The sequence below is a fragment of the Chlorocebus sabaeus genome, chromosome 20 (genome assembly GCF_047675955.1).
Source record: "Chlorocebus sabaeus isolate Y175 chromosome 20, mChlSab1.0.hap1, whole genome shotgun sequence".
Classification (NCBI taxonomy): Eukaryota; Metazoa; Chordata; class Mammalia; order Primates; family Cercopithecidae; genus Chlorocebus; species Chlorocebus sabaeus.
The window spans coordinates 8405753-8419387 of NC_132923.1; the positions used below are offsets into that span (position 1 = coordinate 8405753).

At 49.8% G+C, this 13635-nt stretch overlaps 1 protein-coding gene across 2 annotated transcripts; it reads left to right on the forward strand.

Moving 5' to 3' along the window:
- On the forward strand, positions 1-12402 carry PMVK (phosphomevalonate kinase). 2 transcript variants are annotated; one of them, XM_007976951.3, is made up of 5 exons: positions 1-406; positions 4455-4518; positions 8003-8155; positions 10672-10801; positions 11876-12402. In XM_007976951.3, the coding sequence occupies exons 1-5, from the start codon at positions 312-314 to the stop codon at positions 12010-12012; spliced, it is 579 nt and encodes a 192-aa protein (XP_007975142.1). In that variant the 5' UTR covers positions 1-311; the 3' UTR covers positions 12013-12402. The 2 variants fall into 2 exon arrangements, with proteins under 2 accessions (XP_007975142.1, XP_037853791.1); XM_037997863.2 differs by lacking the exon at positions 4455-4518 and having other exon boundaries at positions 306-406.
- The last annotated feature ends 1233 nt before the right edge of the window (positions 12403-13635 follow it).

Here is a 13635-nt window from a genome sequence, read left to right on the forward strand (position 1 = left end):
GTGAGCAAAGGTTCTGGGCGGGGCTGGACTGTTCTAAGTGAGTTCGGGTGGGGGAGCTTCACGAGGGGAGGCTGCCGTGTGAAGGAACAGCCTTTCTCTCCGCGGGTCTCACCCTTTTCTCCCGGTATCTGTTTGGACATGAATTGAGCGCACAGTCGCGGACGGTCAGCCCTGTTCGCAGCTATGGCGAGGAGGGGTGGGATTGCTCCGTGTTGCTGCTCCGCTCAGTGGCCGCGTCCATTCCGCGCGGTGTCCGGAGTTTAGGGGTAGGGAGAAGTGTCAGCTTCAGGCTTCGCGAGGCGTGGCGGCCCATGGCCCCGCTGGGAGGCGCCCCGCGGCTGGTGCTGCTGTTCAGCGGCAAGAGGAAATCCGGGAAGGACTTCGTGACCGAGGCGCTGCAGAGCAGGTGTCCGTGGGGCGGGAAAGGTGGAAGGGGGAGCTCTCCGCATCACGTGACACGAGGAGTGCTTTTGGGTGTCACCAAGTGAGCTTTGGAGTAGGGGTCCTCCGTTTGCAAGGCAGGAGGACCACTGGGTTGGGGAAGGTGGAATGTCACCATTACATAAAACAGCAATTTACACACGGGAGCCTCAAAGAACCAGGTGACCATCTCTCCAAAGACCTTCAGCTACAGGTCTAAGAAGCATTAATAATGGTTCCTACCAAGGCACTTTCAATGTACCAGGAGTTGGATACCAGCCTGGGCACCACGGCGAGACCCCGCTTCTACGAAAAATCCAAAAAGTAGCTGGGCATGGTGGCACGCGCCTGTGGTCCCAGCTATTCCGGAGCTTGAGGCAGAAGAATTGCTTGAGCCAGGGAGGCGGAGGTTGCAGTAAGGCGAGATCACGCCACTGCACTCCAGCCTGGGCGACAGAGCAAGGCCCTGTCTTAAAAACAAAAACAAAAACAAAAAAACCCTCTTCACTTCTTTGTTAGGTACTGTGTGCCATTATTAGCATCTGCATTTCACAGGTGAAGAAACTGAGGTTCTTAAAAAGTTGAACAGGCTGGGTGTGGTGGTCATGCCTGTGACCCCAGCACTTTGGGAAACAGAGGTGCGAGGATCGCTTGAAAGCCCAGTAGTTGGAGACCAGCCTGGGCAATACAGTAAGACCCTAGTCTCTACAAAAAAATTGAAAAGTTAGCCTAGTGCGATGGCAAGCACCTCTAGTCCCAGCTACTCAGGAGGCTGAGGTGGGAGGATTGCTTGAGCCTGGGGGCTGCAGTGAGTTGTAATCATGCTACTGTCCTCCAGTCTGTGCAGCAGAGCCTGAGACCCTGTCTCGAAGTAAAATAACGTACAAAGCTAACAACAATAAAAAACCCTTGCTGGTAGCAAAGTAAGTGGCAAATTCAGGATTCAAATTCAGTTTTGTGGTTCATGATGGGCATCTCAGCAATTAATATATAATTGAAACAAACAAAAAAAACCCAAACAAATTCAGCTTTGTCTTGCGCCAAGGACTGGTTTCTTTCTCTTTTATCTGACTGCCTCCCCAAATAATAATACCTTTTGCACAGTGTTTTCTGTCAAAGCAAGATCTTCTGTGCGGGAGCATTTTGCTGAGACCTGGGCTAGGAGAGCAGAGGATGGGGAGAAACTGGAGGGGGGCTCCTCTCCTCTTGAAGGCCAGTGTGGTGGGGGTACCAGGAAGTTGCTTTTGGATATCACAGGGGTTCTACAAAGGTGTGGGAGAGCCCAGAGCAGAGGTCACCACTTGAATTTTTCACCACTAAGTATCTCACCACCTTTTCCTAAGTTGCATTTCTCCTCACCTTCAAACTCTGATGTCAAATAGTGGTCAGAAGCACAGGCTGTGGAATTAGACTGCTGGGATGCAAACCCTGGCTCACTGTTGATTAGTGTGTGATCTTGTACACATCTCTGATTCACTCTGTGCCTTAGTTTTTTTTTTTTTTTTTGAGAGGGAGTCTTGCTCTGTCACCCAGGCTGGAGCGCACCCAGGTTGCAGCTCACTGCAACCTCTGCCTCCTGGGTTCAAGCTATTGTCCTGTCTCACCCTCCAGAGTAGCTGGGATTACAGGTGTGTGCCACCACACCCAGCTAACTTTTGTATTTTTAGTAGAGACAGGTTTCACCATGTTGGCCAGGCTGGTCTCAAACTCCTGACCTCAAGTGATCTGCCTGCCTCGGCCTCCCAGAGTGCTGGGATTACGGACGTGAACCACTGCACCCAGCCTGTATCTCAGTTTTGTCATTTGTAAAATGGGGATAATAATAGGGTGGTTGTAGGGATTAAAGGAGATAATGTGCATGAAGGGCTTAGAATAATTACTGGCACCTAGCAGAGGTGCAGGAACTAAATGTTGTTTATATTTATTTTACCAATCCTGGCTTCACTACTTACAGTGGTGCTTTGGGGAAGTCAATCCTCCTTTCATAACCTCAGCTTCCTCATCTGAAACATGAAAATAAGAACACTTACAGCCAGGGCAACATAGTGAGACCCCATCTCTACAAAAGATAAAAAAAATTAGCTGGGTGTGGTGGTGCATGCCAGTAATCCCTGATACTCAGGAGGCTGAGGTGGGAGGATTGCCTGAACTCAGGAGTTCAAGACTGTAGTGAGCTGTGATCATACCACAGCACTCTAGCCTGGGTGACAGGAAGACCCTGACTCTTAAAAAACCAAAACAAAGAACCCTTATCGCTGGGCGCGGTGGCTCACACCTGTAATCCCAACACTTTGGGAGGCTGAGAAAGGTGGATCACTTGAGCTCAGGAGTTCAAGACCAGCCTGACCAACATGGTAAAACCTTTCTCTACTAAAAATACAAAAATTAGCTGGACGTGGTGGCGGGGGCCAGTAGTCTCAGCTACTTGGGAGGCTGAGGTAGGAGAATAGCTTAAACCCAGGAGGTGGAGGTTGTAGTGACCTGAAGTAGCGCCACTGCACCCAGCCTGGGCTACAGAGTGAGTCTCAAAAAAACAACAAAAACAAAAAACACTTGTCTTCCCGTGCATTAAGTGTATCTGTGAGCATCTTGAGGCTAGGGCAGGAAGCATGTATCATTCACATTTGTATCACCTAGATCCAAATATGGTACCCAATAAAGCATTGGTTAAGTAGGGAGGTGGAGGTGGAGGTTGCGGTGAGATGAGATGGCGCCACTGCACCCCAGCCTGGGCGACAGAGTGAGACTCTGTCTCAAAAAAGAGAAAAAAAAAAAGGCCAGGTATGGTGGCTCACGTCTGTAATCCCAGCACTTCGTGAGGCTGAGATTGCCTCGCAGTGAGCTGAGATCGCGCCATTGCACTCCAGCCTGTCCAGCCTGGGCAACGGAACAAGATGCTGTCTCACAAAAAAAAAAAAAAAAAAAAAGATTGGTTAAGTAAATTAAATAATGAATAAGTTATTTTTATTTATTTTTTATTTTATTTAATTTATTTAATTTATTTTTTTGAGATGGAGTTTCGCTCTTGTTGCCCAGGCTGGAGTGAAATGGCACGATCTCGGCTCTCGGCTCACTGCAATCTCCGCCTCCCGGGTTTGAGCGATTCTCCTGCCTCGGCCTCCCAAGTAGCTGGGATTACAGGCATGCGCCATCATGTTCGGCTAATTTTGTACTTTTAGTAGACACAGGGTTTCGCCATGTTAGTCAGGCTGGTCTCAAACTCCTGACCTCAGGTGATCCATCTGCCTTAGCCTTCCAAAGTGCTGAGATTACAGGTGTGAGCCACCGCACCTGGCTTTTGTTTCAGTTTTTTACATTTGCTTTTCTTAGTTCATTTTTTTGAGACAGGGTTTCACTCTGTCTCTCAGGCTGGCATACAGTGGTACAATCGTGGCTCACTGTAGCCTGGAACTCCTGGGCTCAGGAATGCTCCCGCCTCAGCCTCTGGAGTAGCTGGGAGTACAGGCACATGCTGCCATGCTCAGGTGATTTTTAAACTTTTTTTGTGGAGATGGTATCTTTGGGTCTTACTGTGTTGCCCAGGCTGGTCTTGAACTCCTGGCCTCAAGCACTCCTTCTGCCTTGGCCTCCCAAAGTGTTGGGATTACAGGTGTGAGCCACCATGCCCAACCAGTGAATGAATAAATGATACATGTTATGGTGACCAAGTCAGTGGAGACAGGTACCTCTGGCTGTGAGAGAATTAGTTTAGGGTCTGGGCAATAACCTAATCCAGCCAGAATATTGCTGTGCCTGTTCACACTGTAAGTATCTCTTTATACATTTTACCTGTTAGTTTCAGGGCTCTTTTATATTCATTAGAGTTTCATAATAATCCTGTGTGGGAGACAGAACAAAGTGTTATCATCATTTTCCGATGAAGAAATAGGATCAGGGACACTGAGACCTACCAAAGTTACATAATACCAGTAGTAGAAATGGGACTTCAGCACAGGCCTCTTGACTCTCTTTCTGGGACCTGGAAGCTCCTGGAAATTCTAGGCTAACTGGCTTCTGATCTCCCTGTCTCTCAGACTCGGAGCTGATGTCTGTGCTGTTCTGCGGCTCTCGGGTCCACTCAAGGAGCAGTATGCTCAGGTAGGTAGTGCTCTGTGGCATCCGGTGTGTTGGGCGGGGCCGGCTCCAGGACTTTGCAGCTGTGGCTGCTGCCTGAGTCACTGGCATGATCCCCGTCACCACTGCTGGCAGGGCGGTGGCCAGCTCTTGGTTTTCTGTGAGTGGACGTTGTGGGGGCATTTTCAGCTTATATTTCTTTCCTAATAGCCTCCCTCCCTTCAGAGTGAGTTCAAGAAGGTGTGCCCAGGAAAGGCTGTCGACACTGGAGTTGGTGGCTCTGATGCTGTGTGATTAGTAAGGACCTGACTGTGCCTCCTCACACCACCCTCTCACTCAGCTGGCCTGACACAGCCCCTGGAACTTTGTTCCTAGAAATTTAGTACAGGCTGAGCACAGTGGCACACGCCTGTAATCCCAGCACTTTGGGAGGCCAAGGCAGGTGGATTGCTTGAGTCCAGGAGTTAGAGATCAGCCTGGCCAACACAGTGAAACCTCATCTCTGTTTCTTTAAAAAAAATTTTTTTTTAAAGTAAACAACAACACACAAAAAGAAATTTAGTCCCATAAGTTGTCAAAATATATCATTAAATGGGGGGAAAAAAAAGCCAATACCAAGATGTAGAACAGTGTGTAAAGAATGCTACCTTTGTCTAAAACTGAGGAGGCACTTTGTGACCAAGAATTGTAAAGGAATTCTAAGTGTATCTGCTCATATATTCGGCTGTTTAACAAATATTTACAGGGTGCCTGTCTCATGTTCAGCACTGTTTCAGGTGCCTGGGATGTGTTCCTGCACTGCGCGGGAAAGACACGTTAGAAACTGTACCATTGGTTGCCCCCAAGTAGGGGACAGGGTGAGAGAGAGATTTTTCACTGTAAATTAATGTGTATCTTTGAATTTTGAACCACGTGGGTTAAAAAAAAAATAGGATCGTTAAAATAGAATAAAAAAAAAATAAGTCAATAGGAACTCTCAGAATCTTAGACTTCGGAAAGAGAACCTGGAAGGCAAGATCAGCCTCCCACATGGTGAAGAGCCCTCTTGTTGCCCACATTTTGCCCTTGGCCTCTAGGTGCACCCTTCTGGGACATGTGCTCTGGCCCCTCCGTTGGCCTGAGTGTGGCCTCCAGAACCACATAAAATGAATTGTCCCCCCTTCTGTGTGCCAGCTCTGCCTCCATGGGAAGCATTGGGTCATCTCTCACCAGCTGAACAGACCCATTCATAGGGTGGCAGCCAGTTATTGTAAGAATAACTAAATTAAGTCATTTAATTTTTTTTCCTTTTGAGACAAAGTCTTGCTCTGTAGTGCAGGCTGGAGTGCAGTGGCGCATAATGGCTCACTGCAGCCTTGACCTCCTGGACTCAAGTGATCCTCCCACTTCAGCTTCCTAAGTAGCTAGGAATACAGGTGCATGCCACTATGACTAGCTAAGTTTAAATTTTTTTTTTGTAGAGATGGGAGTCTCATTATGTTGCCCAGGCTGGTCTCCAACTCCCGGGCTCAAGCGATCCTCCCACTGTGGCCTCCCAAAGTGCTAGGATTTGGGTGCGAGCTACTTTGCCTGGCCTGGTTTTCAAAAATTTTAAGCAGGATTCTTTCCCAAATGAAACTGGACACAGAATTTCTTTGTATCCAGGAGACAGACTGGAAGTGACTCTGCGGGGTGGTGGGTTGGTGGTGGGGAGATGGGATGAAGGAAGGGGTGAAGGGAAAGGCACTGAGCCTTCCCTAGTGGGGCCTAGGCACTTCCAAAGGCCTCCCAGGATCACTTTCAAAACTGATCTTCCAAAATTCCCAGATAGGTCTTGCTTCTGTCCTTCTGAGTCAGACTGGTGGGGTTGGGTGGGGGCGGGAGGAGGAAGGAGCAGGAGTTTGCATTTTTATTTATTTATTTATTTTATTTATTTATTTGAGATGGAGTCTCGCTCTGTCACCCAGGCTGGAGTGCAGTGGCGCGATCTTGGCTCACTGCAACATCCACCTCCTGGGTTCAAGCAGTTCTACTGCTTTAGCTTCCTGAGTAGCTGGGATTATAGCCATGCGCCATCACGCCAGAGTAATTTTTTTGTGTTTTTAGTAGAGACATGGTTTCACCATATTGGTCAGGCTGGTCTCGAACTGCTGACCTTGTGATCTGCCCACTTCGGCCTCCCAGAGTGCTGGGATTACAGGCGTGAGCCACCACGCCTGGCCAGTTTGTTTTTTTTTTTTTTTGAGTTGGAGTCTCACTCTGTTGCTCAGGTTGGAGTGCAGTGGCGCGATCTCAGCTCACTGCAAGCTCTGCCTCCTGGGTTCATGCCATTCTCCTGCCTCAGCCTTCTGAGTAGCTGGGACTACAGGCACCCGCCACCACGCCTAGCTAATTTTTTTGTATTTTTGGTGGAGACAGGGTTTCACCGTGTTAGCCAGGATAGTCTCTATCTCCTGACCTCATGATACCCCCGCCTCGGCCTCCCAAAGTGCTGGGATTACAGGCGTGAGCCACTGCGCCCAGCCCCAATTTGCATTTTTAAAACCTCCATGGAAGATTCTGATAGGCCAGACTGCCCTTGCTCTGTGGAAGTCCAGCACCACTCTATCCCCCACTCCCATTAAAAAGCAAAACCAAAATGAAATGTTCATGCATTGATTTCCTAAGTCACAAGGGGAAATATAAATGACAAGCAGACCACGATATTCCTGGAGGGAAACCAGTTCAGGAGCAGGAGGTGGCTACTGACCTCCTCTTGCAGCAAGGGGAGCAGGTGGGTGATCAAGAAATTGAGAGCCTGAGGGGAGAAAGTCTTGCTGCAGTGAGCTCATGGAGGAGCCAGAACCTGAACTGGGTGGTGCTTTTCAGACGCCTCCTATCCTGGATCCCTTTAGATGGACCCCTCTGCTTGAGTGGGGAGCAAGGAGCTCCCCAGGTGGTCAGAGTAGCCTCTCCTGCCTGGGGGTCCTCTGGGTGTGGGAAGCCTTGCACATAAGTGCCCAGAGCTAAATGGAGTGTTGCTGTTTCAGCAAAGGCGCCAGGAATTTGGGGATGGGAAGGGATAAGGGGGAGAGGAAGGAGACACAATCTCCGTGGGATTTGGGATGGGGGCAAACAATGCTAGTGGGAGGACATGGAGTGCAGGAGTTTTTTTTCCCCCTCAGATTTCCCACTTTAGCTGAAGGCTAAACCTTTGCCCAGGGGATGCAAACTAATTTCAGGATTAGTTTAAGCCAGAAATAATTGGGAAGGTAAAACTTGCAAAAGAGAAACCACGCCACACATTTCAAAGACAAATTGAAACAATTTCTGGATTATCCCCAGACCTTTCTTCTGTCTACCAGTGATTGGGATTTCTTAGTTGCTGGGGTTCTTTCCCTTGCAGACCTTTGTTCTGGCTGAAACCTCATTAATCCTTGCATCAGCCTTGGGAGAGGCAGGTGAGGGTGAGGGATGGCTCTTCTGCTGTTTTAGGAGAGACCACTGAGGTCGAAAGGCTGGTGACATAGACATAATGTCCTTTGGGCAGGAGCATGGCTTGAACTTCCAGAGACTCCTGGACGCCAGCACCTACAAGGAGGCCTTTCGGAAGGACATGATCCGCTGGGGAGAGGAGAAACGCCAGGCTGACCCAGGCTTCTTTTGCAGGAAGATTGTGGAGGGTGTCTCTCAGCCCATCTGGGTAAGAGGGCTCCATGGCAGCATGAAGAACACCTGTTTCCCGAGCTCTTTGCTGTGTCCATCTCTCTCTGTCTCCACTGCCACCGTCCTGGCCCAAGCCCCCACCATTTCTGGCCTGGACAATCGCAGTAGCCTCCACACTGGTCTGTAGCTGTGGCTCTTGCCGTCTGTGTTCTATTCATTACACAGCAGCCAGACTGACGTTTTATTATTTATTTATTTATTTATTTTTGAGATGGAGTCTCACTCTTGTCGCCCAGGCTGGCGTGCAGTGGCGCAATCTTGGCTCACTACAGCCTCCGCCTCCTGGGTTCAAGTGATTCTTCTGCCTCAGCCTCCCAAGCAGCTGGGATTGCAGTTTTTTTGTATTTTTAGTAGAGATGGGTTTTCACCATGTTGGCCATGCTGGTCTTGAACTTTTGACCTCGGGTGATCCACCCACCTCAGCCTCCCAAAATGCTGGGATTACAGATGTGAGCCACTGCGTGCAGCCCAGACTGACCTTTTGAAAACATGAACCAAGCGATGTCACTCTTCTGTTTAGAATACTTTGGTGGCTTCTCGTTCTCATGTTCTGTTTAGAATACTTTGGTGGCTTCCCGTTGTTCTCATGAACAAAATGAAAATCCTTCACATGAACTTCTGGGCCTTGTGTGATCCAGTTTCTGCTACCTTTTTAGCCTCCTTACTCCTTGAGCTGCAGCAACACTGGCCTTCTTGGTCCTCAAGTCAGTCAAACTCCTTCTGGAAACAGGGCCTTTGCACATGCCCTTCCACCTGTCTGGACTGCCCTTTCTTTCTCTCTTTCCCTGGTTAGCTTCAGCTCAGTTGACATGACACCTCCACAGGGAAGCCTTCCGTAATATTCAAGTCTTAACTGGTGCTCCCTGGCAGGTGCTCCTATGTCACCCTACCCTTTTTCTTCCTCATTCATTCTGCCAGTGAATATTGAGTATCCACTTCTGCCAGGTATGGTTGCAGTTTCTGGGGATATATTGGTGCAAAAATGCAATGAAGTCTCTTCCTTCAGGGAGCTTACATTACAGCTGAGGGTGGTGGGGAGATAGGCACAGAATAAATACAGAATATATCAGGTGGAGGTAAATACTAAGGAGTAAAATAAAGTAGGCCTAGGATATGAGGAGAGATAGGGAAGTGCTGATGTTTTATTAAGGGTGCCTGGGAAGGCCACACTGATATGATGATGTTTGAGGAAGACCTGAAGGAAATAAGGGATAACTGAATGGATATTTGGGGAAGTAGCTTTCCAGAGAGAGGAGGAAGTGCAGAGGCTTGAGTGGTGAGTGTGCCTGGTATGTCTGAGGACAAGCCGGGTGGCCAGAGTGGGTGAGCGTGAGTGGTGGGAGGTCAGGTCGGACTTCCCAGGGAGGACCTTTGGGAGAGCTGGGATTTTATTCTGAGTGAGATGGGGAGTCACTACAGGGTTCTTAGCAGAGGAGAGACATGATCTGATTTAAGATTGAGAAGGCTGGCCCTAGCTGCTGTGGGGAAGATGGGAGCAGAAGCACAGGGACTGGGTGGAGTATTTTTTTTTTTTTTTTTGAGACAGAGTCTCACTCCATCACCCAGGCTGGAGTGCAGTGACACGATCTCGGCTCACTGTACCCTATGCCTCATGGGTTTAAGCGATTCTCATGCCTCAGCCTCTTGAGTAGCTGGGATTACAGGCATGTGCCATCATGCCCAACTAATTTTTGTGTATTTTTAGTTGAGACGGGGTTTTGCCATATGGCAAAATTCAAACTCCTGACCTCAAGTGATCCACCCACCTCGGCCTCCCAAGGTGCTGGGATTATAGGCATGAGCCACCACGCATGGCCAGGACCTTTCTGTAACAGACAAAATGACTATGGTTGGGGCACAGAGGGGAGTGAAGGTACAGTGGAAATAAGGGGTCGATTTTGCATGTATTTTGAAGAGAAAACCAACAGGATTTGCCCATGGGTTGGCTGTGGGGTGTGAGAGACTATACCAAGGATTTTGTTCTGAGCAGGTGGACAAATATAGAATTACCATTTTCTAAGACAGGGAAGGTTGGGAGGAACAGGATTGGAGAGGAAATCAGGAGTTGAGTTTCAGCCATGTTGAGGTTGAGACACTTGTTGACATACACTTTAATCACATGGTTATTCGATCACTAAACATCTGTTCAGTGTCTCCCACTAGACTGTAAGCTCTGAGAGGGCGGGCACAGGGTCTGTTTTGCTTACCACTCTAGTCTTAGCACCTAGCACAGTGCCCAGCACACAGTAGGTACTTGCTATAATACTTGCTTAATTGGATGAATGGTCAGGAGCACTGCCTGACATGTAGTCAGCACTCAGTGGCGTATGTTCAATGAATGAGTGAATCCGTGAATAGTGAGTCTAGTTGCTGACTTGCTCATGAAGATGTGGGGTAGAGCCACACCCCACATTGCCCTGGGTTCTGGAGTCCCCCACCTCCCCTCACTTCTAGCATCCTGTCCTGTTGGTCACCTGTGTCCCTCCCCTGCAGTTGGTGAGTGACACACGGAGAGTGTCTGACATCCAGTGGTTTCGGGAGGCCTATGGGGCCATGACGCAGACTGTCCGCGTCGTAGCGTTGGAGCAGAGCCGACGGCAGCGGGGCTGGGTGTTCACGTCAGGTGAGCCACTCCATGTGTAGGGCACAGGAGGACACAGGCTACCCATCCTGTGGTTTGTCTCCCTGGCAGGCCTGGGGAAAGTGAGTGAGGGATGATAAAAGAGAATCTGAGGCCTCCTGATTAGGGAGTAGCATGGTGGAGGAGGTCCTGGGGGTCAAGGTTCTCTTGGTTTAACCTAGGCTATCTTCTCATGGCCAGTGGGCTGCTTTGGTAGTCTGGCTGGGACCCACCCCCATGGTTCTTCACCTTTGCTTTCCAGCCCTGTAGGGGCTGACAGTGGTCAAGGGCAAACCTGACAAAGCTCACTTCTTTTTAACACAGTAGTGGAGTTAGAAGTTAGTAGTGGAGAGGAAGTTCTGCTGGAAGCTTCAATGGTGCAAGCCCAGGACCCTCTCTGTGGGCTTCTGAAACACAACTTAGGCTTCCTTCCTGCCCTAGATCACTGTGACTTGGAGCAGTTCAGATCCAATGGGTATGACCACTGCTAATGCTACTCATTTCTGGGGCACTCACATGGTCCAGGCCTGTGCTAAGCATTTTATATGCACTGTCTCACTTTACCATCAAAACAGATTCAGCAGGTAGATGCTGTTATTAATTTACCCATGGTCGGATGAGGCCCTGGCCTGAAAGGTTAAGTCTCTTTCCCAGGGTCACAAAGAGTGAGAGGAGGAGCTGGCCTCCTGACCCTCTGCTTCTAACTCTGGCACATGCTGCCTCCTGAGGGGACTGAATTGGACAGATTTAGGGATAGAAAAGGACACAACCACCTTGACAGAAAATGAAAACACAGTTGTGTGTGGTTTTAGATGACCGGATTCACCCTCTGTAGGCAGTAGCAAGTGAAGAATTAAGTCAGGAGGGATCAGCTGGGGGGCCCAGGTGGCTGTGGGCTGCTGAACCTACCATCGCAGTGTTTCAGGGGTAGGGAGGTGCCTTCTGGGTGGGTAGTCCTTAGCTCCGGGGTAGCAGAGGAGAGGCCGGGAGGGCCCACTCCAGCTGGGGCTAGCAGGCCTTGAAGACTGGTGTCTGTCTGGAGGGCTGGGGCCTGACCTCTCCATGCTTCCTTCACAGGGGTGGACGACGCTGAGTCAGAATGTGGCCTGGACAACTTTGGGGGCTTTGACTGGGTCATCGAGAACCACGGAGATGAACAGCGCCTGGAGGAGCAGTTGGAGAACCTGATAGAATTTATCCGCTCCAGACTGTAGTCGCTAGGTTCTAGGAGTCAGCTGGGGCCTGCTGCAGTGGGGGTGGGGCTGACTCTGCAAGATGAGGGGTCCCCTGATCCTGGCCAAGGTGAGGAACAGACAGAGGGGGGTCTAGATTCTGAAGGGGTTGGTGGATGTTGGGCAAAGCAGGAAACGTCTGGAGACCTCATTTTCTCCATGGGGAAGACAGCCATGCTCTTCAGGAGGAGACTCCAAGGGCAAAGGAGGGTGACTTGGCTGTGCTTGAAGGAGAAACCCTGCTGTCTTCCCAGCGCCAGTCCCCTCAGCCTGTGGCAGCCTTGCATCCTGACTGGATGTTCTCAGCCCCTTGTTCTGGGCAAGAACCCAGGGCTCCCCAGTGTGGATACTAATAAACCTCTTTGGAGCACACTCTCAGAGCTGCTTATCTCTCATTTCCCTGATGCCAGCCTGGCTTGGGTGGGGTTTAGAAGGCCTTAGGGTGTCATGGTGGCTGGGAGGGGGTCCCTGTTCCACCTCCCACCTGGCTAGAATGTATCCTGCAGAGGTTGACCTATGCTGCACCTCACAGGCAACAGGCCTGTTTATGTTGGAGGTGGGATTGGGTTGAGGGCCTTACCCTCTGGGATAGCCCCATGAATGGCTGTGATCCACAGAAAGTGCCACCAGCAAGTGCTTCCTCCCCCCGTTTTTTTTTTCTTTGAGACAGGGTCTTATTCTGTCACCCAGGCTGGCATGCAGTGGCGTGATCATAGCTCATTGCAGCCTTGACCTCCTGGGCTCAAGCAATCCTGCCTCAGCCTGCTAAGTAGCTGGGTCTACAGGCACACACCACTACATTCAGCTAATTTTTTTCATTTTTAGTAGAGACAAGGTTTTGCTCTGTTGCCCAGGCTGGTCTTGAACTCCTGAACTTAAGCAATGCTCCCACCTTGGCCTCCTAAAGTGTTGGGATTACAAGTGTGAGCCACCATGCCCGACCCTGCCCTTGTAATTTATATAGCCTTTTATAATTTCCAAATTTCTTCTAGATTCTTCATAGCCACCCCCTGAAATAGGTGAGGATAGGATTTTCATCTGTATTTAGCAGATGCCAAGAACTCAGAGAAGTGAAACAACTTCTCCAGGGTTAGAGGGCTTAGTAAGTGTCAGTGCTGCGTGGAACCCAGGCCACTAGACTCCTGACCAGGCCCCTTCTGCACATTCCTATGGGTGTGGAACAAAGTCCCAAAGCTCCTTGCTGTCCCCAGGCCAAGCCTAAGCCCTCCAACTCTGGCCCTGGCTTCGTAATCCTCCCACAAATTGTGTTCTCACAGATAAGGGAACAGCCAAAGAAATTACAGTTTCAGTGTGACCCAAACTGAATTTTGTACATTTCTGCCCAGATCTCCTCTGCTCTGCTGCCATCATCCTTGCTGGGTGCCAGGCACTGGGGACATAAAGATGAACAGGTCACAGGACTGTTCCTTAAGGAGCTCTTGATCTCGATCAGAAATAGACACCCCCCAGGTGCCCAGGAACCTGAAGGCGGTGCCAAAGACAACTTCAGTTCTTTGGGAAGGAGGGTGCGCTTCCATGACACCCCAGGCCTGCCGTGCCAGGGTGAGCACTGACCCCTTGTCCCAGGGCCACTGCCGTTGCTGC

What these genes read in the sequence shown, in the direction of transcription:
- PMVK (XM_007976951.3), top strand. Translation starts at nt 312, where the DNA reads ATGGCCCCGCTGGGAGGCGCCCCGCGGCTGGTGCTGCTGTTCAGCGGC. An exon ending in ACCGAGGCGCTGCAGAGCAG is followed by an intron (nt 407 to 4,454) that starts GTGTCCGTGGGG and finishes CCTGTCTCTCAG; the next exon opens with ACTCGGAGCTGATGTCTGTG. An exon ending in GGGCTGGGTGTTCACGTCAG is followed by an intron (nt 10,802 to 11,875) that starts GTGAGCCACTCC and finishes CTTCCTTCACAG; the next exon opens with GGGTGGACGACGCTGAGTCA.